This window comes from Mauremys reevesii, linkage group 22 (assembly GCF_016161935.1).
Source record: "Mauremys reevesii isolate NIE-2019 linkage group 22, ASM1616193v1, whole genome shotgun sequence".
Classification (NCBI taxonomy): Eukaryota; Metazoa; Chordata; order Testudines; family Geoemydidae; genus Mauremys; species Mauremys reevesii.
Genome location: NC_052644.1, coordinates 8,871,211 through 8,896,768, shown reverse-complemented (window position 1 = coordinate 8,896,768; position 25,558 = coordinate 8,871,211). Strand labels below are relative to the sequence as shown.

Sequence of the window (25,558 nt, the reverse complement as noted above, 5' to 3'; positions counted from 1 at the left end):
TGGATGTGATAGCTGATGGATTCCTTCACCAAGTAGTTGCTGAACCAACAAGAGGGGATGCCATTTTAGATTTGGTTTTGCTGAGTAGTGAGGTCCTCATAGAACAAATGGCTGTAGGGGACAACCTTGGTTTGAGCGATCGTGAGCTAATTCAGTTCAAACTAAATGGAAGGATAAACAAAAATAGATCTGTGACTAGGTCTTTTGATTTCAAAAGAGCTCACTTAAAAAAATTAAGGAAATTAGTTAGGGAAATGAATTGGACTGAAGAACTTGTGGATCTAAAGGTGGAGGAGGCCTGGAATTACTTCAAGTCAAGGTTGCAGAAACTATCAGAAGCCTGAATTCCAAAAAACGGGGGGGAAATCATAGGCAGGAGTTGTAGACCAAGCTGGATGAGCAAGCATCTCAGAGAGATGATTAAGAAAAAGCAGAAAACCTACAAGGAGTGAAAGATGGCAGGGATTCACAAGGAAAGCTACCTTATTGAGGTCAGAACATCTAGGGATAAAGTGAGAGAGGCCATAAGCCATGTAGAGTTGGACCTTGCAAAGGGAATTAAAACCAACAGTAAAATGTTCTATAGCCAGATAAATAAGAAGAAAACAAAGAAAGAAGAAGTGGGACTGCTAAGCACTGACGATGGAGTACAGGCTAAGGATAATTAGGCATGGTCCAATATCGAAACAAATACTTTGCCTCAGTCTTTAATGAGGCTAATGAGGAGCTTAGGGATAATGGTAGGATGACAAATGGGAATGAGGATATGGAGGTAGATATTACCACATCCAAGGTAGAAGCCAAACTTGAACAGCTTCATGGGACTAAATCGGGGGGGCCCAGATAATCTTCATCCAAGAATATTAAAGGAACTGGCACATGAAATTGAAAGCCCATTAGCAAGAATTTTTAAAGAATCTGTAAACTCAGGGATTGTACCGTATGACTGGAGAATTGCTAACATAGTTCCTATCTTTAAGAAAAGAAAAAAAACGTGATCTGGGTAACTACAAGGCTGTTAGTTTGACATCTGTAGTATGCAAGGTCTTGGAAAAAAAATTGAAGGAGAAAGTAGTTAAGGACTTTGAGGTCAATGGTAATTGGGATGAAATACAACATGGTTTTACAAAAGGTAGATCGTGCCAAACCAACCTGATCTCCTTCCTTGAGAGTGTAACAGATTTTTTAGACAAAGGAAATGCAGCGGATCAACTTTACCTCGATTTCAGTAAGGCATTTGATATGGTTCCACATGGGGAATTATTAGCTAAATTGGAAAAGATGAGGATCAATATGAAAATGGAAAGGTGGATAAGGAACTGGTTAAAGGGAGACTACAATGGGTCTTCCTGAAAGGTGAACTGTTGGGCTGGAGGGAGGTTACTAGTGGAGTTCCTCAGGGATCAATTTTGGGACCAATCTTATTTAATCTTTTTATTACTGACCTTGGGTCACAAAAAGTGGGAATGTGCTAATAAAGTTTGCGGATGACACGAAGCTGGGAGGTATTGCCAATACAGAGAGGGACTGGGATATCATACAGGAAGATCTGGATGACCTTGTAAACTGGAGTAATAGTAATAGGATGAAATATAATAGTGAAAAGTGCAAGGTTATGCATTTAGAGATTAACAACAGGAATTTTTGTTATAAATTGGGGACGCATCAGTTGGAAGTAACAGAGGATGAGAAGGACCTCAGAGTATTGGTTGATCACAGGATGACTATGAGCCGTTAATGTGATATAACTGTGAAAAATCTAATGCTGTCTTGGGATGCATCAGGAGAAGTATTTCCAGTAGTGATAAGGAGGTGTTAGTACCATTATACAAGGCACTGGTGAGACCTCATCTTGAATATTGTTTGCAGTTCTGGTCTCCCATGTTTAAGAAGGATGAATTCAAACTGGAACAGGTACAGAGAAGGGCTACTACGATGATCCGAGGAATGGAAAACCTGTCTTATGAAAGGAGACTCAAAGAGCGTGGCTTGTTTAGCCTAACCAAAAGAAGGCTGAGGGGAGATATGATTGCTTTCTATAAATATATCAGAGGGATAAATACCAGGGAGGGAGAGGAATTATTTAAGCTCAGTACCAATGTGGATACAAGAACAAATGGATATAAACAGGCTATCAGGAAGTTTAGACTTGAAATTAGACGAAGGTTTCTAACCATCAGAGGAGTGAAGTTCTGGAACAGCCTTCCAAGAGGAGCAGTGGGGGCAAAAGACATATCTGGCTTCAAGACTAAGCTTGATAAGTTTATGGAGGGGATGGTATGATGGGATAGCCTAATTTGGGCAATTAATTGATCTTTGACTATTAGCGGCAAATATGCCCAATGGCCTACGATGGGACACTAGATAGGGTGGGATCTGAGTTACTACAGAGAATTCTTTCCTGGGTGTCTGGCTGGTGAGTCTTGCCCACATGCTCAGGGTTTAGCTGATCGCCATATATGGGGTCGAGAATGAATTTTCCTCCAGGGCAGATTGGCAGAGGCCCTGGAGGTTTTCGCCTTCCTCTGCAGTGTGGGGCACAGGTCACTTGCTGGAGGATTCTCTGCACCTTGAATCTTTAAACCACAAGTTGAGGACTTCAATAGCTTAGACATAGGTCAGGGGTTTGTTCTAGGAGTGGGTGAGTGAAATTCTGTGGCCTACGTTGTGCAGGCAGTCAGACTAGATAATCATAATGGCCCCCTCTGACATTAAAGTCTATGAGTCTATGAGCCTATATGCACAATAGCTCACCAAAGGTGGCATGTGATGTAAAATGTACCATATGACGCTCCAGAAATGTGGAAGTGAAGCTTGTCGCCTGCGCCATGGCAATCCCTTTGCTTGGGCCAATCAGCACATAGAACAAAGCACAGCCATGGAGACAGGCTATATTCACTGTCTGGGCCCAGTGTGTCCCTCAAAATTTACAAAGATAAAGGAATCTCAGCACAAGTCTCTGAAGAGAGACCTCCTCTGAAAGAGACAATGGTCTGTACCCACAAAGAAAGAGGAGAAGGGGACAAGCTTTCCCTTTCACCCAGGAGGCAGCTGACAGCATTTGTCTCAGGAACAGGAGATCACAGTTAAGCCTGGAGTAAAACCGTGGAAGGACTGTGGGGTGAGCGTTGCTCTACCAGACAGAAAAGTATCTGGTTCAATAAGTCTAGGCTCTAGTCAGCGTGGTATGATTTTATTGGGCATGGAATGATTTCTTTCCAACCCTTCTCCTTGCTACCCCTTGAATCTCTACACTCTGTGCAATCACTTGTCCTTGGTGTGACTATGAAGGGATCTAGAGCTGTGTGCTGACTGGAGCAGAGATGGGAGGTGGAGCTGGTCACTTTGGGATTGTTGTCCTTTGGGAGCAGCAGTGCTTTGAGCAGGGGGTTGGACTAGATGAACTCCTGAGTTCCCTTCCAACCCTAATATTCTATGATTCTATGATCTGTGACTGCTGTGAATGCCCAGCAAGACGGGGACTGGGTGGTACAGGGGCACGCTCGGAGGGCGATGGAGCCTGGGCTGTGGTCCAGGAAAGATATGAGCTCGGAGGGGTGAATTGTGCCTATTGCCAGTCTGGAAAAAGGTCACCCCCCTCCCCAAGGCCTAGAGGGCACGGCTTGTGTGGCCTCTGGCCGAGGGAGTCAGGGAGCTGCCCCCCAGTGGGCACAGACAAGACTTCCACATGCTAGGGGCCCATGGCACTGCACTGGGGCATTAGGGCCAGCACAACTACAAACGGAGAGCGCCCCCTACTGACACCCCTCTACCTGCAGTACAGGCCCCCTAGCAGCCCACAAGGGCACTGGGCCAGCACTGACATCAAGGGGAGAGCATGAGTGTCCCCTACTGAGCCCTCACACTGCTCCCTGAAGCACAGGCCCATAGAACCGCACAGGGCAATAAGGGTCAGCAAAGACTGAGAGGAGAGGGCTCCCTACTGGAACCGTCATATTGCTCCCTGAAGCACAGACCCCAACCACTATACTGGAGTCAGCACTGGCTGTGAGGGGACAAGGCCCGCTAATGAGCTTCCCACCCTCCTACCTACAACAGGCAGGGAGGTAGATGAAGGTTACCTGAGCACACAACACTGGCATCTTTTCCGTGGGTACAATTATTCTCTCCCCAAGGCCTAGCCCTGCAATCGGAGAGGGCAACTTCTGTCCCTGTGCAGTTGACGTCATCCAGCCAGATACGGTCAGATCCTTGCCCAAATCGAGCCCCTCCTGGGGCTGATAACGCCGTCCCACAGCCCAGCTGCCTGCACACGACTCCGGCATCCTGTAACTCCCAGTCGTCATCACACATGGTTCCCCACTTCTGGTTGTGAAGCACCTCAACCCTCCCAGCGCAGCGACTCGGGCCGTTCACCAGTCGGAGCTGAGCCACTTCTGAGATGCCAGCGTCTGCAAACACCCAAGGGAATAAACACTCAGGGTGGTTCCTGTGCATCCGATCACTAGCGATGCTGTGGAAAACACGGTTACCTACCTCTCGCAACTGTTGTTCTTTGAGATGTGTTGCTCATGTCCATTCCAATACGTGTGCACGCGCTGCGTGCACAATAGTTGGAAGGTTTTTTCCCTAGCGGTACATGTCGTGTCGACTGTGGAGACCCCTGGAGTGGCACCTTCATGACAGTGTATATCGGTCACTGCCAACCCGCTGCCTGCTCAGTTCCTTCCTGCCGGAATACTCTGACAAAGGGGAGGCAAGTGGCATTTGGAATGGACATGAGCAACACACCTCGAAGAACAACAGTTACGAGAGGTAGGTAACCGCTGTTCTTCTTCGAGTGATTGCTCATGTGCATTCCAATAGGTGACTCCCAAGCAGTTTCCCTGGGGGTGGGGTCAGAGTTCACCTGGTTGAGGAATGCAGGGATTGTCCTGCCAAAGGCTGTATCGTCCCTTGCCTGCTGGGTAATGGCGTAGTGTGACGTGAAGCTGTGGATAGGGGACCACGTTGCTGCCTTGCATATTTCCTGGATAGGGATCTGCGCCAGGAATGCTGCGGACGACGCCTGCGCTCTTGTGCAGTGCACCGTAAGCAAAGGGGCTGGAATTTTAGCCAGGTCGTAGCAAGTCCTGATACAGGACGTGATCCACGATGAAATGCGCTGGGGCGAGATCGGAAGCCCCTTCAGCCTTTCTGCGATTGCAATAAAGAGCTGTGGTGACTTACGAAATGGCTTTGTGCGCTCAGTATAGAATGCTAGGGCACGCCTGATGTCCAAGTAATGGAACATATGTTCTCGTTACTGGCATGTGACTTAGGAAAGAACACAGGTAAAAAATATGTCCTGGTTCATATGAAACTGGGAGTCTACCTTTGGCAGAAACGCGGGGTGTGGGCGTAGCTGCACCTTGTCTTTATTTAAGACCATATAGGAGAGCTCGGAAGTCAGAGCTCTGAGCTGGGAAACCGTTCTGGCCGAGGTTATGGCCACCAGAAAGGCCACCTTCCAGGAAAGGTAGGACAGGGGGCAGGTCGCCATGGGCTCGAAAGGGGGCCCCATGAGCATGGACAGGACCAGGTTGAGGTCCCAATGGGGAACGGGCCATCGTACTGGGGATAAAGTTTGTCCAAGCCCTTGAGAAACCAGCCCACCATGGGATTGCCAAAGACTGACCTACCCGCTGCCCCTGGCAGCCAGGTGTGCCCTGAGAGATGATATTGCCAACCCCTGCTGCTGGAGGTATAAGAGGTATTCCAAATCAAGGGGAATTGGCGCTAGCTGCGTTTTGGTGCCACTCTGCAGAGACCAGATGGAAGAGCATTTACACTTTGCCAGGTAGGTGGCAAGAGTGGAGGGTTTCCTAATTCACAACAGGACGTCCCTCATTGGGTCCTAACACTGAAGCTCATGAGGGTTCTCCATGGAATTTCCGTGCCATGAGGTGGAGGAACTCCAGGTTGGGGTGTTGTAGGTGGCTGTGGTCCTGTGTGATGAGGCTCAGGCACACAGGAAGGGCTCCTGGTCTGTCCACAGCAGGGTGAACCAGTGCTGGAAGGGCCACACTGGTGGTATGGGGATCAAGGAAGCCCTGTCCCGGGGACTCTTGAGGAGGACCCTTTATATGAGAGGGAAGGGCGGGAATGCATACAGCAGGTGACTCATCAATGAAAGTTGAAAGGCATCTGCGATGGAGCCTGAGCTGTGGTTCAGGAAAGAATAGAACCGCTGGCACTCCCTGTTGCTCTGCGTCATGAACGGGTCAGTGTGGGGAAAGCCCCACCTCTGGAAAATCAAGTGTGTGATGTCTGGCCTGAAGGACCATTCCTCACCTTGAAATGAGCGGCTGAGGCGATCAGCTAGCTCGTTTTGTGCTCCCAGAAGGTGCGATGCCTCTAGGTGTATCGAGTGAGCCATGAAAAAGTCACACAGTTTGAGGGCTTCCTAGCTCATGGGAGAAGAACAAGCACTACCCTGTTTGTTTATATAGTACATTTCTGCAGTGTTGTCTTTCACCACCGACACACATGCACCCTGAAAGTGAGCCTGGAACACTTGGCATGCCAGACAAACCGCCCTCAGCTCCCTTATGTAAGCAGAATCAGGATGAGCTCTACCCTGACATCTGGTGGTGAATTATGGGGAGTGTGGAAAAGAACTTAGGGGGCTGATCTTGTTTGCATAGGCACACCTATTCCACCTAGCATGAGCCCACAGCAGCCCAAAATGGTCACTTTGACAGCTGTGGGATCTCCAATTTCTCGGTTATTGGGGTAGGAGGAATAAAGTGTTGTTACCCTGATTATGTGAATGAAGGACTGTGAGACTGTTTTATGACAGAGGGTCTCACCATCAACTAAGTAGCACTCGCTAGACAAGAGATATGGGTTCCAAAACCCAGTGAATTGAGAGAGGTTGGAGACAAGTATGTGTACTTGAAGGTATTGCCCCTACCCGCTTCTTCTTGAGAGTCTGGCACACCAATTGCATCTCTTTCTCTCTCCCCACTGTTGAATAGCAGAGCTAATTTTGATTCCACTAGGATGTCTAGTTAGAGGCTGCTGAGCTGAATTCACTTTTGGTCAATGGTGTACCAGCACTGAGGCTCCCCTACTACAAGCTGAAATCACTAAGAGCTGAAACCACTAAAACAGCTAAAATTACTGAGCTGAGATCACTGAGTGCTGTGTTAACTAGTGGGGGAGCCTGAAGATATATTGCTAAGCGGCTGGCAGAGTGGAGCAGCTTGTGGGACAGTTGGAGCGGCCCACAGAACAGCAAGTGGAGCAAAGCAGAGCAGTTTGCGGGGACAGCTGGAGTGGCTCACGGAGTGGCTGGTGGAGCAGAGCCGTTCCTGGTGAAGGCTGCAGCAGAACTCCATGGAGAGGTGGGGCAGTTGGCCTCAGCCCATGTAAGGTACCCCTTAACATCCCATGTGCTCCCCCACATCCCACCAAGGCTTGGGGGGTAAAACTCTGCAGATAAACTATTGAACTCTGAGGTGGCACTGACCAGGCACAGACTTTGGGGTGATTTGGACTTAAGACCCTGAGGGGAAAAGGACATTGCCAAACTTACTTGGAGGTGGGGCTTTTGCTCATGGTTTGTGTTATGAATCCTGTTTGTGGTGTTTCCCCAACGTAATGCTGCATTGTTTCCCTCCTTTATTAAAAGGATTTTGCTACACTCAGACTCCGTGCTTGTGAGAGGGGAAGTATTGCCTCCTAGAGGCGCCCAGGGAGGTGGTATGTAGTTCTCCCAGGTCACTGGGTGGGGGCTCAAGCCGGTTGTGCATTGTGTTATTGAAACGGAACCCCTGGATACTGAACCCGGCCCTTGTTGCTGCCAGCTCAGAGGGGCAGAAGGGTTACACTTACATTGTTATGCAGCGATAGTTCTGCGTGGGACCATAGGCCTTGGGTTCTGATATTGCCCAGGTGCGTTCCCCAACCGAGCAGCGAGGCCTCCGTGACTAGTGATAGCGTAGGTTGGGGTTTGGCAAAGGATACTCCCACTGCAAAGGGTACTCCCGCTGCCGCCACCAGTGGAGAGACTCAAGAATGCGAGTGAGGAGGGTAACTATCTGGTCCAGTGAGTCCCGGCCCAGCCTGTGTAACCTCGCCAAACACACCTGGCGGGGCGAAGGCATAACCTGGTGTGCTGGACCACGTATGTGCAGGCCGCCATATGCCCCAACAGTTTCATGTAATTTCTGGCCATGGTTGTGGGGAATCAGCGAAGGTTTTTGATAATGTCCATGATGTGCTTGGAAGCGCAGCTCAGGCAGGAACGTCCTGGCCTGTGTGGGGTCCAAGAGAGCTCCTATGAATTCTATTCTCTGTGCCGGGGCTAGTGTGGATTTGGGCACATTCAATATGAAGCCCAGCCTGCGGAAGGTGGCCCAGGCCTGAGACACATGCTCTGTGGCCTGGGCTTGCAACTCGGCCTTGATGAGCCAGTCGTCCAGGTATGGGAATACTTGCACCTGACGTTTGCGGAGGAAGGCTGCAACGATCGCCACACACTTTGTGAATAACGGTGGGGCCATCGAGAGCCTAAATGGGAGCACCCTGAACTGGTAGTGCTGGCCGCTGACCACAAAACGAAGAAAATGTCTGTGGGCCAGGATAATGGAGATATGAAAGTACGCATCTTTCAAGTCAAGAGTGGCATACCAGTCCCCTGGATCCGGGGAAGGAATGATGGTGGCCAGAGAGACCATATGAAACTTTCCTCATGAATGTGTTGAGGTCTCGCAGATCCAGGATAGGCCAGAGCCACTCCTTGGCCTTGGGGATGAGGAAATAACAGGAGTAGAACCCCTTGCCCCTGAACTCCTGAGGAACCTCCTCTATTCCCCCTAGAGCAAGGAGAGATTGCACTTCCTGCAAGAGGAGTTGTTCGTGAGAAGGGTCCCTGAAGAGGAACAGGGAAGGGAGGTGGGAGGGGGGAAGAGAACAGAGTTGGATAGAATATCCCACCCATATCGTGCTCAGGACCCAGCGATCTGACGTGATCTTGGACAAAGCATGGTAGAAGCGGGAGAATTGATTCACAAAGGGAGGGTAAGGATCTGAGTTTGATACTGATGCTCCGTCCTCAGCTGCATCTTCAAGTTTGGCTTTGGGCTTGGGGCTGTTTGGCCAAACCCTGGCCTTGGCCTGAGGAGGACTGTGGTGGGCGCCTCCTGTTATTCCTGACCCATCTCCTGGACAAGTCTTGCCTCGGAGGCCCAGAGTAGAAGTGAGTCGGGGGCTGAGGCTTAAATGACTTTCTTTGGGGTGCAGGGGTGTGGATCCCCAAAGACTTTAAAGTCACCTTCGAGTCCTTAAGGTTGTGCAGGCGAGAATCCATATTTTGGGCAAACAGGCCTGCATGGTCAAAGAGGAGGTCCTGAATCGTGTTCTGGACCTCAGGTGGTATCCCCGACACCTGCAGCCACACATTCTGTGCCTCACTGTAATCGCGGTGGCCATAGTCCAAGCTGCCGAGTCTGCCGCGTCTAACACAGCCTGGAGGGAGGTTCTCAAGACCACTTTGCCCTCCTCGAGAAGAGCGCTAAACTTCATGCATGAGTTAGCCAGGAGCAACTCCTGGAATTTTGCTAACGAGCTCCAGGAATTGAAAGCGCTTGCTGGTCTGCCACTCGAAGCTGGAGCCCCCTGGTCGAGCAGACCTTTCAGCTGAAAAGGTCCAGCTTCTTAGTGTCCCATAACTTTGGGGTGGGACCTGGCTGCACCTGTCGCTCCTTATGATTTGCCACATCGACCACCAGAGTCCTCGGTTGGGGGTGGGTGAAAAGGTGTTCGTACCCTTTCTGTGGCAAAACAATAGGTTCTCTCCACCTCTTCAGTGGTGGGTGGTATTGAGGCTGGAGTCTGCCACAGCACCCTAGGAATGTTCTGGATTGTTCTTATCAGGGGTGAGGCCACCCTAGAGGATGTCCACCATTGGGTCCGACTCCTCCGTGACCTCCTCTGCCTGGAGATTCAGGTTTAGGGTCACCCTCCTAAGAATGTCCTGGTGTCCTCTGGTGTCCATCGCCAAAGGGTGATGGTGGTGCCCCCCACTGTCTTGTCCAGTGAGGAAAAGGAGGAGGCCTGAAGGACTGGGTCTTCTTGCCCAACTGGCTCTCTGGAGGCTGGGTCGGGTGCCTCGTTTTCTTCCCCCGCCCCCCTGTGACTGGATGTGGCTGCAGTACAACTGGTGGCACTGGTTGGGCGCTGTGCCTAAGTATGATGGCCCAGAGTCCCTGTCTCATGTAGGTCCTCAGGAGCCCTGGGGGTGCGGCAAGCCACCAACGTTTCTTGTGGGGTGTAGCCAGGTGGTCACCCCACTTCTGCCTGAAGGGGATAAAGTAGCCCTGGAGAGGGCTGCAGCGGAGAAAGCTAGGCTGATTGGGAAAGCAGCCACAGCTGTGGTCAGCTTAATCAGGGCCCAGCTGGCCCTTATAAGAGGGCTGGGGCCAGAAGCAGAAGAGAGACGCACTCTCTCTAGCCTCAGAGAGAGAAGGACCTGGCTGCCTGGCAGCTGAGGCGGGTACCTAGGGTGAAGCAGCACGGGGGAAGCAGAGGGAGCTGGGGAGCTCCAGCCTAGCAAAGTCCCAGGCTGCAGGCCAAGCTAAAGGCCCACGAAAAGGAACTGGGGCTGCAGAGGGGCAGCCCAGATAAAGGCAGAGGCAGCAGGTCTAACCCCCCTTGCTGATGATGAGTGGATTACAGACTGCAGTCTGCCCCAGGGCGCGGGGATTGGGAGTTACCCTGGGAGGGGAGACCCAGACTGAGGGGACTGCGGTGGGCAGAACCCCTGAGCAAAGGGCACCAGAATCCGGGAGCGACATGGGAGCCAGCAGCAGGCAAGGCCTCAGCCAGCAAAGGCGCTCCGGAGCTGAAAAAGAGCAAATTCCTTGGACAACCAGCAGGAGGCGCCGCACCGGTGAGACATCGCTCCGCCACAGGGGGGGAACAGGGTGCAGACACCACCAATGTGGCCCTGGAGCCCTGACCCTGAGTCTCATGATAGGTTGAAGAAGTGCAAAAGGGCCATTGTACTGGGCCCTGCCATTGGAGGGGCCAGGAGACCGCCAGTGCCAATGAGTCCACAGCTCTGCAGTACCGGGAACGGTGCCAGGAGCGGGAGCAGTACTGGCTGCTTCGAGAGACAGAAGACTCAGTGTCTAACTCGGATGAGTACTCTGTGCCTGACGGGGGAGGCGGTACTGGGGTGATGGTGAGTGGCGCCGTAACATCATGGGCTTGCCGTAATGAAGAACCGGGGCGGTGCCGCCATTGGTGCCACAAAGGGTGCTGGAGCCATATGCGGCACTGCCATGGATGCTGCAGCTGGTGCCATCGTCGGTGCCACTTACAGTGCCTGAGCTTGCGGTGTCGGAGCTCACACTTGCAAGGCCGGGGACTGCGCTGTCATGGCAATGAGGTCCCATGCTGGCTCGTAGGTGTCCAGTGTGGAGGGGAGGTTGAGCTCTTCCTCAAAATCCTCCCGAGTTGGGAAGTCCACCAGCACCACTCTCGACAAGCCTCTGGTTGGGGCAGGAGTCAATGGTGCCGTGTCTTGAGGTCCGGACCGTGGGTTTCTTGCTGCCGGACACACTCCACTGGAATCTCCTCGTGGCTTCTTGATGGGGAAACGACCCCGTCCGCCTTCTCTTTCTTATGCAGCACCGGGGACTGTGAGCGGTACCGCCTCGTAGCACTTGCCTTATGTTAGGCCTGAATGAAGATATAGCAGACAAAACAGGTATACCAACCTGACTGAAGTCAGGCTAACAGAGGTTTCTGGGTAATCCCAGAGTGGAAAAATACTGAGAAGCAGCATTGTCTCACAAAGCCCTGGAAAAAGTGAGATAAACCAGGGGTTGCATTCCTAGCATAGTACCAGCTGTGCTGTGTTCGGAACAGTGTTTGAAGAACTGATAAGAAACCCTAGCATCCCACAGTTCAGATTCTAACTCCCTGCTTGAGTTATAGGCTTGTTTAAAACTCCCCTGTATTCCTAACTTTTGGTGCTTGTTAAGATATTATTAATAATCTAAAGTTGTAGACATAAAGTCTAGGCATGTGTGTATATTAAAAGTGTCTAGTTTCAAGTTGTTAGACAAAGTGGGGTGGGTTGCTCAAGTGAATGATGTATGACGTAATAAAACTGTCTATATAGGCTAATATTAAGCTGTAAAGAGTGGCTGGTTCTCGCTGGAGACGAGCTGCTCTCTATTGATGCGTGCCCTTGTCAATAAAGAGCTTTTGATCGGACCTTGCTGGTGTTGCCTGTCTCTCTGTGATCAGACAACTAACTTCGCTGTCGGGGTTAGAGTCCCTGACACTTACGAGCTTTCTCTTAGTTCTGGGTCTAAAACTCCTGCTATTTCAGCATTTGTCTGTCTGATACCGTCTCCTAGGCACTTGAGACAAGGAGCGTGTGGATCGCCTCTGGGCATAGGTTTTGCACACCTCTTGCACGCCTGAAACTCCTGTGACCGAGGCAGGCCCAGGTGCTTGGGGAAACTGGGGTGGGGAAAGCCCCTTAAAGTCAGCCCAATTTACTAGAAACTACTATATAACTAACTAGTAACTATCTACAACTAAGAAAAGGGAACCACTAGGTAGGTACTTGCGAATGCAAGAGACTGAGCTGCTCCAATGACTGTCACTGGTGGTAGGAAGGAACTGAGCAGGCAGTGGGTCGGCAGGGACCTATATACACCTCCATGAAGGCACCACTCCAGGGGTCTCCACAGCCGACCCTACGGGTTCCTCTAGGGGAAAACCTTCCGACAATCATGCATGCGGTGTGCACACACCTATTGGAATGCACATGAGCAATCACTCAAAGAAGGACATAGCGCCTCCCACTGACAGGTCTGAACAGCCTATTAGGGGTTCACTCCCTGTCAATTAATCACAGTTAACTAAAAAAAAATTTTGATTAAAATAATTACATCACAATTAATCGCCATTTTAATCACACTGTTAAACAATAGAATATCAATTGAAATTTATTAAATATTTTGGATATTTTTCTATATTTTCAAATATATTGATTTTAGTTACAACACAGAATACAATGTGTACAGTTCTCACTTTATATTATTACAGTTAAGGTTGTTTTATCCGGCATGTTGGGGGAATGGGGTGTGGTGGTAAATGAAAAATGCTGGTTAACTAAGAGGGAAGGGGGTTGGGTGCGGCAAGGAGTGCGGGGTTGGGGGTTGGGGCATGGGGGGTGGGTGTGGAGCACGGGCTCTGGGAGGAAGTTTGGGTGCAGGAGGGGGCTCAGGGCAGGCAGTTGAGGGTGCAGAGTGCCGGATCCAAGGCCACCTCAGGCAGCTCCCCGGAAGCAGCAACTCGTCCCAGCTGATCCTAGGTGGAGGCACGGCAGGCGGGTTGGTGCACTCCTTCCGCCCACAGCTCCCAGTGGCCGTGGTTCCCAGCCAATTGGAGCTGTGCAGCTGGCACGGGGGGCGGGCAGAATACAGAGCCACCTGACGCATCTCCGCTTAGGAGTAGCCAGAGCCTGCGACAGGTTGCCGCTTACAGGGAGCCATCCAAGGTGAGAGGCCCATGGATCTTACACCCTGCACCCGCTCCCACGTACAAAGACCTGTCCCACACCCAAAATCCCTCCCAGAGCCCGCACTCCAAACCCCCTTCTGTGCCCCAGCACCCTGCCAGCCTCGCACCAACCAGACTATAAATGAGCATTTCAATGAAGATCAGAAATGCCAATTTATAGAGCTTTCCTGTTGGTGAAGTGCCGGAAGAAACAGTTTTTACTCTATTTTGGATTACAAATATTAGCACTGTAAAAATGGTAAAAGAAATAGTATTTTGCAATTCACCTCATACAAGTACTGCAGTGCAATCTCTTTATTGTGAAAGTGCAATTTACAAATGTAGAATGTTTTTGGTTACATAACTGCACTCAAAAAAAACCCAACCAATGGAAAACTTAGAGCCTACACATCCTCTCAGTCTTACTTCTCGTTCACCCAATCGCTCAGACAAATCAGTTTGTTTACATTTACGGGAGATAATGCTGCCTGCTTCTTATTTGCAGTGTCACCCAAAAGTGAGAAGAGGCGTTCGCATGGCACTTTTGTAGGTGGCTTTTCCAGGTATTTACATGCCAGATATGCTAAACATTCACATGCCCCTACATGCTTCAGCCACCATTCCAGACAACTTACTACCATGCTGATGATGCTCCTTAAAAAAGTAATGTGTTAATTTAATTTGTGACTGAAATCCTTGGGAGAGAATTCTGTATCTCCTGCTATGTATTTTACCTGCATTCTGCCATATCTTTCATGTTACAGTCGTCTCAGATGATGACTCAGCACATGTTGTTCATTTTAAGAACACCTTCACTGCAGATTTCACAAAATGGAAAGAATGTACTTGTGACCCTCTGTACCTCGGAGAATCACCCAGCACCCCCGTGTTCATCCTTATAAAATGGTTGTGTGGTATCCAATGCAAAGGACACTGGCCTAGGCAGCCACAAAAGGATCTGTTGGACTCTCGAGTGAGTCAACCCCCTTCCCTTGGTCAGTCTGGGACTGTGGTGAGGTAATGCTCTCCTGACCCTGAAGAGGGTGAGGCAAAGCCAGGATGGAAGAAAGAACGTGATAAAACAGAGGAATGTTTGCCAGGCTCGTCCTCTCTTTTCCATCTACAGACACCACACCAAGCAACTGAAGCACTGATTAAAGACGAGAGCCTGGCTGAAGAGCAACCAGCTAGCCGGTGGTAAGAAGCATCTAAGTTTGAAAGGGCATTAAAAGTGTTAAGATCAGCTTAGAATGCTTTTTATTTCATTTGACAAAATCCGACTTGTTAGGCTTTGACTTATAATCGTTTAAAATCTATCTTCATAGTTAATAACTCAGTTTTTGTTCTACCCTGACACAGGGGGTTTGGTTTGAAGCGTGTCAGAGACTCCCCTTGGGATAACAAGCCTGGTGTATATCAATTTCTTTGTTAAATTGATGAACTTATATAAGCTTGCAGCATCCAGCAGGGATAACTGGACACTGCAAGACGCAGGTTCCTAGGGTTGTGTCTGGCACTGGCGATATTGACTAGTGTCATTTGGTTGCACAATCCAAGGAGCAGCTTACATGTCAGAGGCTGTGCATGAACAGCCCAGGAGTGGGGGTTCTCACTGCAGAGCAGGGTAAGGCTGGCTCCCTGAGTCAAGGACTGGAGTGATCTAGCAGATCACCAGTGCAGATAACACCAGAGGGGAACGTCACAGAACCAATGTGAGATTTCTAAAGCTAGCTATAGCACTCGACCCAAGATTTAAGAATCTGAAGTGCCTTCCAAAATCTGAGAGAGACGAGGTGTGGAGCAGGCTTTCCAAAGTCTTAAAAGAGCAACACTCCAATGTGGAAACTACAGAACCTGAACCACCAAAAAAGAAAATCAACCTTCTGCTGGTGGCATCTGACTCAGATGATGAAAATGAACATTTGTTGGTCTGCACTGCTTTGGATCGTTATTGGGGAGAACCCATCATCAGCATGGACACATGTTCTCTAGAATGGTAGTCGAAGCATGAAGGGACATATTAATTTTTATCACATCTGGCACATAAATATTTTCCTACACCAGCTACAACAGTGCCATTTGAATGCCTCTTCTTACTTTCAGGTAACACTGTAAACAAGAAGCAAGCAGCGTTATCTCCTGCAAAGGTAACAAACTTTTCTGTCTGAGCGATTGGCTGAATGAGATGTAGGATTGAGTGGACTTGTAGGATCTAAAATTTCACATTGGTTTATTTTTGATTGCAGTTATTATTTGTAAATAATTCTACATTTTTAAGTTCAACTTTCCTGATAAAGAGATTTCACTACAGTACTTGTATGAGGTGAACTGAAAATAATATTTGTTTTGTTTCTTTTTTGCAGTGCAAATATTTGTAATAAAAAAAATATAAAGTGAGCACTGTACACTTTGTATTTTGTTGTAATTGAAATCAATATACTCCTCTACCCCGATATAACGCTGTCCTCGGGAGCCAAAAAATCTTACTATGTTATAGGTGAAACCGCATTATATCGAACTTGCTTTGATCTGCTGGAGCATGCAGCCCCGCCCCCACGGAGCACTGCTTTACCATGTTATATCCAAATTTGTGTTATATTGGGTCACGTTATATCGGGGTAGAGGTGTATTTGAAAATGAATAAAACATCTCAAAAAATTGAAATAAATGGTATTCTATTATTACGTAAAGGCACTATTAATTCTACAATTAATCATGATTAATTTTTATCTCACAATTAAGCACAATTATCTTTTTAATAACTTGACAGATCTACTCCCCACGACTACCATGCAGCCACCCTGTGGGGTGGAACAGAGTAGATGAGAGACAGGGCACAGAAACTCATAAGCTGTGTAGGAGAGGAAGTGAGGAAGAACCCTGTCTCCAGTCATAACAGTGGGGCATATTACAGGTTCAGGGGTAATTAGCTGAGATGGAAATCACCCGGAGTGACGGGGATAGGAACCCCACACTTCAGAAAGGGATCCCTGAGTGGCTACAGGATCCATTCAACCCCAAATGCCACAAATGGGGTATACGGTTACCCAGCGCCCCATTGTGCTGTAGCGGGGCAATGGGATCAGAGCGATCAGCGACGGGGAGGGTCTCTCACAGAGGTGCACATACTGCTCCCTGCAGCACAGACCCTAAGTGCTGTGCTGGGGCACTGGCTCAGCACTGACTGCGAGGCCAGAGCACCCCCTACTGAGCCCCCATCCTGCTCCCTGTAGCACAGGCATTTAGAACTGTGTGGGGAAAATGGGGTCAGTACTGATACCATGAGAAGAGTGACACTTACTGTGACCCCGAACCGGCTCCCTTCAGTGCAGGCCCTTAGCACCATGCTGGGGCACTGGGGTCAGCGCTGACTCAGACAGGAGAGCTGGGTCTGTGCTGAAAGCTTCCCAGCCCGGTCCCTGCAACACCCACAGTGACGTGATGGATGCAAGTTACCTGAGCAGACAACACCGGCATCTTCTCCGTGGGTACAGTTATTGTCTCCCCAGGGCCGAGCCCTGCAATCAGAGAGGGCAACTTCTGTCCCTGTGCAGTTGATGTCATCCAGCCAGATACGGTCAGATCCTTGCCCAAATCGAGCCCCTCCTGGGGCTGATAACGCCGTCCCACAGCCCAGCTGCCTGCACACGACTCCAGCATCCTGTAAGTCCCAGCTGTCATCACACACGGATCCCCACTTCTGGTTGTGAAGCACCTCGACCCTCCCAGCGCAGTGACTTGGGCTGTTCACCAGTCGGAGCTGAGCCACTTCTGAGATGCCAGCATCTGCAATACCCCAAGGGAATAAACACTCAGTGAGGTTCCTGTGCATCTGATCTCTCATGTCATAGACTCATAGACTTTAAGGTCAGAAGGGACCATTATGATAATCTAGTCTGACCTCCTGCACAGTGCAGGCCACAGAATCTCACCCACCCACTCCTGTAACAAACCCCTAACCTATGTCTGAGATATTGAAGTCCTCAAATTGTGGTTTGAAGACCTCAAGCTGCAGAGAATCCTCCAGCAAGTGACCTGTGCCCCATGCTGCAGAGAAAGGCGAAAAACCTCCAGGGCCTCTGCCAATCTGCCCTGGAGAAGAATTCCTTCCCGGCCCCAAATATGGTGATCAGTTAAACCCTGAGCATGTGAGCATGTGCCGCTAGGCAACTTAGCGCCTCCTGCAGACGAATCTGACCAGTCTCTGCACACAGCAACTGCCTGTCAAGGGCTCCCCACCACTGACCAGGCTAATCACTTGGGCAATGCTGAAGTTTGTCCACTCCCCTCCCAGCCAGCTCTCACCTAGTTAGGCAGACTGGACGGCAGTCTGACCCACTATTCCCACTAGAGCACTTCAAAAGATCACCCCCCGCACTGCTGACAGGAACCTCCTGGGGAGCAGATTTACACCCTCACTCCTGGCGCTGGTATTTGCTCCAGTGACATACTGTGCAGTGCTGCGGGGCAGACGCTGGCATAAGCATCTTGGTGATTGGGAGCTGAACACAGTCACCTGTGTAGTTAGTTGTTGCCTTATCCTGACATCAGCATCGAATTTACATGTGTTGGCTCCATAGCTCCCTGAAAACCTCACCCAGAGTCCATCGCCCTGAGAACTGCCTGGAGCGCAGGGACGCCTGGCAGGAACCTGCTGCACACCAGGCTGACAATGGTTCCGACCAGGGCAGAGGCAATGCACACTTCCTACAAGCAGGTCGGGCCCCTCCCGAAGCAACCACCTGCCCCTCAGGTTCCTGCTGACTTGCCACGACTGACTTGACAACATCGTTTTCTGGCAGCCATTTGTGCACTCGTGTCTAGAGCTGCCAGCCCAGTACCAGTCTCAGATGCATGATGGTAGAACTGGGCTGGATTTTCAGAAGCCCTAACTTCTTTCTGCCCATTTACAACCTGGGACGCTGATCCTGGGCTAGGCTTAATGGGCCCCTGACTGGACTGGCCGGAGGCACTGCTGCAATGCAGAAATGTGGCTTAGCCTGATCTTCTCAGTGTGCCTGTGGGGCAGCAATACAGACAGTCACAGGTGGTGGAGCAGAGCCCCATTAGAAGTCTGGACCTTGAGGATGCACAGTCTGATGGCTGAACAAGCTAGAGGTAAGCAAGGTTTGAATGAGCTCTCCCCTGACAGCTAGTGATGAGCTGGGGAGGGGAAAAGGCTTCAGGACCAGACTGTGTTTACATGAACACACCCACTCTGCCTAGGTATCCAGCAGATAGAGCTGTGTTGGCTGGTGCTGGGTTACAAACACCGCCAATACCACACTGAGTAATCGAGACAGCCGATCAGGGAAATAACCCACTTCCTTCCCTGACGGACCAAGGGACATACCGCACCCATGTACCTATCCGCTCCACCGATACTGACTTGGACTCCTTATTCATTCCATGGGTGGCGTACCCAAGCCCACTGACACTTTAAAAACCCTTGCACCCCAGTCTGGATCTATGCCAGTTTTGCGATATGTATGTATCTTTTCATCATCGCAAACGATATCTGTAACCCCCCCACAACCCAAGCCTGACCCCAGATGTACAGTACCTTCCCTCTCAACCTGTGTATATTTCATTTCAAACATTTATTTGAATGCAGGGTAGTGAAATGTTGTTGTCTTGATTGTCTGAGTAAAGGGCAGCAGAACTGTGCTTAGCCTGCCCTGACTGAGGGGGTCACCCACAACTGAACTGAACCCACTAACCAGGGGGCTCAGGTGTAAACAGAGTCAAAATGGGCTCTACCCTGACATCTGGTGGTGAGCTGTGGAAAAGGACTTCAGGGCTGATCTTGTTTGCATAGGCACACTCACCCTGCCTAGCAGAGTGGACTGCTTGCCCAAATGGTCACTTTTGCTGCTGTGGGATCCCCAGTCTCTTTGTTATTGTGGCAGGAGTAATGAGGGGTTGTTATCCAGGTTATGTGAATCAAGGACAGTAAAACTGTATGTGGTGTTTTATGACGGAGGGACTTGCCCTCAACTGAGTAGCACTCGCTAGGCAAGGGACATGCTTCCAATCCTAAGTGACTTGAGAGAGGTGGGGGATAGGCATGTGTACCTGGTAGTGTAAGCATCTCTTTCTCAGGGTACTAAACACCACTCTTATCTCTCTTCTCTCCATTGTGGAACAACAGAGCTATTTTTGGCTCCATTAGGAGTCTTGTTACATGCTACAGAGCTGAAATCACTCATACCTGGCTCTAAGCATTTGACCTACTTTGGGCTAGTGCTGCACCAGCACTGAGGCTCCCCTACTACCAGCTAAAATCACTAAAGAGCTGCAGTCACTGAGAGCTGTCTTAAGTGTGGAGGTGGGGACTGAAGACACGTTGGCAAGTGGCTAGCAGGCTGGCTAGTGGAGGGCAGCACGGATAGCAGGGCAGCTGGCGGAGTGGATAGTGGAGAGGTGTGGCTGGCGGAGCAGAAAGCAGGGCGGCTGGCAAAGCAGAGCAGCTGGCGGTGAAGATTGCAGGAGAACCCCACGGAGAGGCATGGCAATCGGCGTCAACACGAGCAGCGGAACATTCAAGATGCCCCCCCCCATTCTATCCCCACTTCCACCAAGGCAGGGGGAGGCAAACTCTGCAGATGAACTTCTGAACTCTGGGGGGCTTTACTGACCAAGGACAGATACTGTGGGAAGGGTGACTGTTGGGTTGCTGGACTCAAGACCCACTCTGGGGCTGAACTGTCCAAAGTCAGAAACTGTGGGTGGGGTGACAGCTGGGTTGCTGGACTTAAGATTCTGAGGGGAAAAGGACACTGCCAAACTTACTTGGGGGTGGGTCTTTTGCTCATGGTTTGTGTTATGAATCCTGTTTGTGGTGTTTCCCCAACATAATGCTGCATTGTTTCCCTCATTTATTAAACGGTTTTTGCTACACTCAGACTCTGTGCTTGCAAAAGGGGAAGCATTGCCTCTTAGAGGCGCCCAAGAGGATGGTATGTAATTGTCCCAGGTCACTGGGTGGGAGCTCGAGCCGGTTTTGTGTTGCATTATTGAAACGGAACCCCTAGATACTGAACCCGGCCCTTGTTACTGCCAACTCTAATGGATACACGGGTTACACAGACACCAGATCCCTATCAACACTGAGAGGGGGTGGAGATGGGTGTTCCTGCTGAGGGGTGTGGGTTCTGTGTAAGAGGTCTAGGCATGGTTTAATATGCTCGTCATCGGTCTTCAAAGATAGAGTTAATGAAGGCTCCATTAGCAGTCTTTTTGGTTTCAGTGATCACTATAGCTGAAATCATCTGCTGTGAGACAGTGTTTCTGCCCAGCTGCTTCAGCACTGAGGGTTCCCCACTAAGAGCTGACAGTCACTGAGAGCTGGGTTGAGCCTCAAGAGAGCGACCTGCAGAGGTCACAGCGGAGAGGCCAGGGACAGCAGAAGGTGAGGGTGAGCAGGGTGGTGAGTGGCTGGCAGGGCAGCTGCCACCAGAGCAAGCACCCAGACGGCAGAGCGAGCCAGGCGCTCTCCTCCCCACCCCATGGTGGGAGCTGAACTCACACAGGTGCACCTCGGAACTCTGGGTCTTCACTAACCAAGGACAACCACTGTGAGTGGGGTGCGGTGGAGGGAGAAGGGAGCAGCAACTTAAAGGAACTTTTGGTTGCTGGACTCAAGAACCTGAGGCAAAAGACACTACCCAACATACTCTGGGGGAGGTGTTTTGCTCATGGTTTTATGTTTATAAATCCTGTTTGTTGCTTTTTCCCAAGGTAATGCCGGGAGACTGCCCTCCTTTTATTAAAAAAAGAATCTGTGCTTGCAAGACAAGAAGCTTTGCCTCATAGAAGCACCCATGGGGTGGATGTGTACTTGTCCCAGGTTACTGGGTGGGTGCTCAAGCCGGATCTGTGTTATATTGCTGGAAAGGAACCTCTAGATATTGAACCTGGCCATGGTCGCTTCCGATGTCACTGGCAGAAGGGTTATATAGATATCGACTTGTGACATACACAAGACTCCCCATACTGACATGCAGCCACTTCTGGGGTAGGACAGGGCAGCTGAGAAACAGGACAGGGAAATATGTAGGCTGTGTAGGACAGGAAGTGAGGAAGAATTGCGTTTCCTGTGTCCAGATCATAGAATCATAGAATCTCAGGGTTGGAAGGGACCTCAGGAGGTCATCTAGTCCAACCCCCTGCTCAAAGCAGGACCAAACCCAACTAAATCATCCCAGCCAGGGCTTTGTCAAGCCTGACCTTAAAAACCTCTAAGGAAGGAGATTCCACCACCTCCCTAGGTAACCCATTCCAGTTCTTCACCACCCTACTAGTGAAAAAGTTTTTCCTAATGTCCAACCTAAACCTCCCCCTCTGCAACTTGAGACCATTACTCCTTGTTCTGTCATCTTCTACCACTGAGAACAGTCTAGATCCAGAAACAAGAGAGAAAAACATAATCTTGGGGAAGTTACAACTTAGATCTTGGGGAAGTTACAACTTCAGGACTAATTCCCTGAAATGCAAATTCGCCAGAACACAGTGATTAGGAACCGAACTCTTGGGAAATTAGCCCTGGATTTTTAGTTTGAGTGAGCGGCTGCAGGCTCCGTTGACACCACCAAATCAAACCAGTGGAAGCTGCAGTTACCCAGGTCCCCGTTGTGCCAAAGAGGAGTCTGTCTCAGAGATAAGTAGACGCTGTTAGGCAAGAGTTAAAAATTCAGTAAGCAGCTGAGGCAGAAACCCAGGTAACTAACAAGCAGGCCCAAGGACAATGGCAGCTGTAAACACTTGATAACTTAAATGGTCAGATGTCTGCCCAGTAACTGGCCTCTCAGTAAGGAAGAACAGTACAAACCCTCCAGGGCTCTCTGGATATCTGTGAATACTCACCCCTACCCCCACCCCTTCACCTTCACCTTCAGGGTAGCCATAAATAATTGATGTAATCAGGATGGTTTCTATGCTATGTTCTTTTCCTGTCATTATGATGCTGAGATAATCACAGACCAAAGCACAGCCGTGGAGACAGGCTGTATTCACTGTCTGGGCCCAATGGGGGCCTGAGAATTTACAAAGACAAAGGACCCTCAGCACAAGTCTCCAAAGAGAGACCCCCCTCTGGGAAGAGACAATAATCTGTATCTACAAAGAAAGAGGAGAGGGGAAAAGAGCTCCCTTTCACCCAGGAGGCAGCTGACAGCATTTCTGTCAGGAACAGGACATCACAACCAAGCCTGAAGTAAAACCCTGGAAGAACTGTGGGGTGAGCGTTGCTCAAACAGACAGAAAAGTATCTCGTTCAGTGAGTCTAGGCTCTAGTCAGCGTGGTATGATTTTATGGGCCATGGAACCATTTCTTTCCCCCTGGAATCTCTAAACTCTGTGAAATCCCTTGTCCTTGGTGTGACTATGAAGGGATCTATGGCTGTGTGTTGATTGGGGCAGAGATGGGAGGTGGGACCATGGTCCTTTGTGAGCAGATCTGTGACTGCTGTGATGCCCAGCGAGACAGGGACTGGGTGCTGCAGGAGGACGCTCAGAGAGCCGAGGGGTGAAGCGAGCATATTGCCAACCTCGAAAGCGGTCACCCCCCTCCACAAGGCCTAGAGAGAACGGCTTGTGTGGCCTATGGCCGAGGGAGTCGGGGAGCTGCCCCCAGCGGGCACAGACAAGGCTTCCTCATGCTAGGGGCCCATGGTACTGCATTGGGGCATCAGGGCCAGCACAATTGCAAATGGAGAGCACCCCCAACTCACACCCTCCCTACCTGCAGTACAGGCCCTTAACACCATGTTGGGCACTGGGGTCAGCGTTGACTCAGAAAGGAGAGCCGGGTTTGTGCTGAAAGCTTCCCAACCCGATCCCTGTACCACCCACACTGACGTAATGGATGTAAGTTACCTGAGCACACAACACCGGCATCTTCTCCATGGGTACAGTTATTCTCTCCCCAAGGCAGAGCCCTGCAATCAGAGAGGGCAACTTCTGTCCCTGCGCAGTTCACGTCATCCAGCCAGATACGATCAGATCCTTGCCCAAATCGAGCACCTCTTGGTGCTGATAATGCCGTCCCACAGCCCAGCTGCCTGCATACGACTCCAGCATCCTGTAAGTCCCAGCTGTCATCACACACGGTTCCCCACTGCTGGTTGCGAAGCACCTCGACCCTCCCAGCGCAGTGACTCCTGCTGTTCACCAGTCGGATCTGAGCCACTTCTGACATGCCAGCGTCTGCAAATATCCAAGGGAATAAACACTCAGGGAAGTTCCTGTGCATCTGATCCAGGCCTGCACAACTCGTAAAGCGGCGAGGGCCACATTCCTCCAAAGAAAACAGCTGAGGGCCGAAACCTCCCAGCCCGAGGAAACACCCCGCCCCAGGGTCACCCAGCCCTGCGGAAACAAACCCTCCTTCCCCAGCACCGCCCCACCAAAACAGCTGTGGGCCAAAAAGGAAGGTTGGGGGTGGGGAGGTGATACTTTATTTTAAATCAACCATGGGCTCCCAGCTAAATAGGTGGCTGGGAGCCCTCAGGGTCAAATTAAAGGGCCCGGGGCTCCGGCGGCTGGGGAAACCTGGCAGGGCCGGCTCTAGGTTTTTTGCTGCCCCAAGCAAAAAAAAATGTGGCTGTCCCCCTTCCCAGCCCTGGGCTCCCCCCGTACCCTTCTCCTGCCCTAGTCCTGGGCTCTCCCCCCACCCACACACCCCCCCTGCCACCCCAGCGCTGGGCTTCCCCCTTTCCTCCCCACCAGTGCCCTCCCTCCACCCTGCTGCTGCCCCAGCCCTGGGCTCCCCCCCACCAGTGCCCCCTCCCACACCTCCTGCCACCCCAGCCCTGGGTCACTGGTAACTCGCTCCCAGGGCGGGTCATTCAGCTGGAATTTTGGATGTGCACAAAACACAGACAGGATTGGTTCCCATGTGGTTACAGAGCTGCAGTAAAGTGGAACAATTCTCAGCCTGTGTGATTGGAGGATATTTGGATGCATATTATAAGACTGTCCTCCATAAATGAGGAAAAGTTGAGGTGCCTTTATTATTCTTTTGTTCCACTCTTTCTTTCTGTGGGGAATTTGCCAATGCAATATCACTGTCTTCCTTTTAAACAAACAAAAAGGCAATGGCTGTTGAAAATAGCAATTCCAGTCCTAATAAGCATTTCTTGCTCAATTTTATCCTACTTTTTCTACAGCAAGTTACAGTGGATCAGTATATTTGATTTGGAAGAAATGAAGTAAAAGCTGCCCAAACCGAGCTTGAGCACTCCTGAATTTTGAGGTGTTCAAATCTGGAAGGCAGGTGCTGGGGGTGGGAGAGGGCTGTGGGCTCCATGGGGGAGCATGGCAGCAACTGTCGGGAGCTGCAGTAGCCAGACACGCTGGTCTGAGTGGCACAGCAAGCGGTTTGGGGGTTGGAGAAGGGGTAGGTGGTTCCGGGGGGCAGTCAAGGGACAGGGAGCAGGGGGGGTTGGATGGGGCAAAGGTTCGGAGGGGCAGTCAGGGGACAGGCAGCAATTAGATAGGCATGGGAGTCCAGGAGGTTTATCAGGGGACAGGTAGGGGGTGGGGTCCTGGGGGGAAATTGGGTGGGGTCTCAGGAGGGGGCAGTTGGGGACAAGGAGAAGGGAGGCTTAGATAGGGGCTGGAGTCCCAAGGGGCAGTTGGGGCAGGGGTCTGGGGAGAGGGCAATCAGCGGCCAGGGGCTGGTATTCAAAGGGCTCTGGGCTGCTGGCAGCCGCGGGGAGACCTGAGCCCTTTAAATCCCAGCCGTGGCTGGGATTTAATGGGCTCTGGTCTCCCTGCCCCTGCGGGCAGCGCAGAGCCCTCTGACTCCCGGCCGCGGCTGAGATTTAAAGGGCTCTGGTCTCCCCGCGGCTGCAGGCAGCCCAGAGCCCTCTGACTCCCAGCCGCAGCTGGGATTTAAAGGTCTCTGGGCTCCCCACCACATCGGGCAGCCCAGAGCCTTCTGACTCCTGGCCACGGCTGGGATTTAAAAGGCTCTGGGCTCCCCGCGGCTGCTGGCAGCCCAGAGACCTCTGACTCCCGGCCGCGG

The 25,558-nt window shown here is 50.8% G+C and overlaps 1 protein-coding gene across 1 annotated transcript in view; it reads right to left on the bottom strand.

Annotated features, from left to right (window-relative positions):
- LOC120388133 overlaps positions 1-25,558 on the bottom strand; it is a 736,578-nt gene that overhangs the window by 209,639 nt on the left and 501,381 nt on the right. Inside the window, 3 exon segments of the mRNA XM_039509761.1 lie at positions 4,083-4,412; positions 16,987-17,316; positions 23,407-23,736. Of these exon segments, the coding sequence (XP_039365695.1) occupies positions 4,083-4,412; positions 16,987-17,316; positions 23,407-23,736 (990 nt within the window).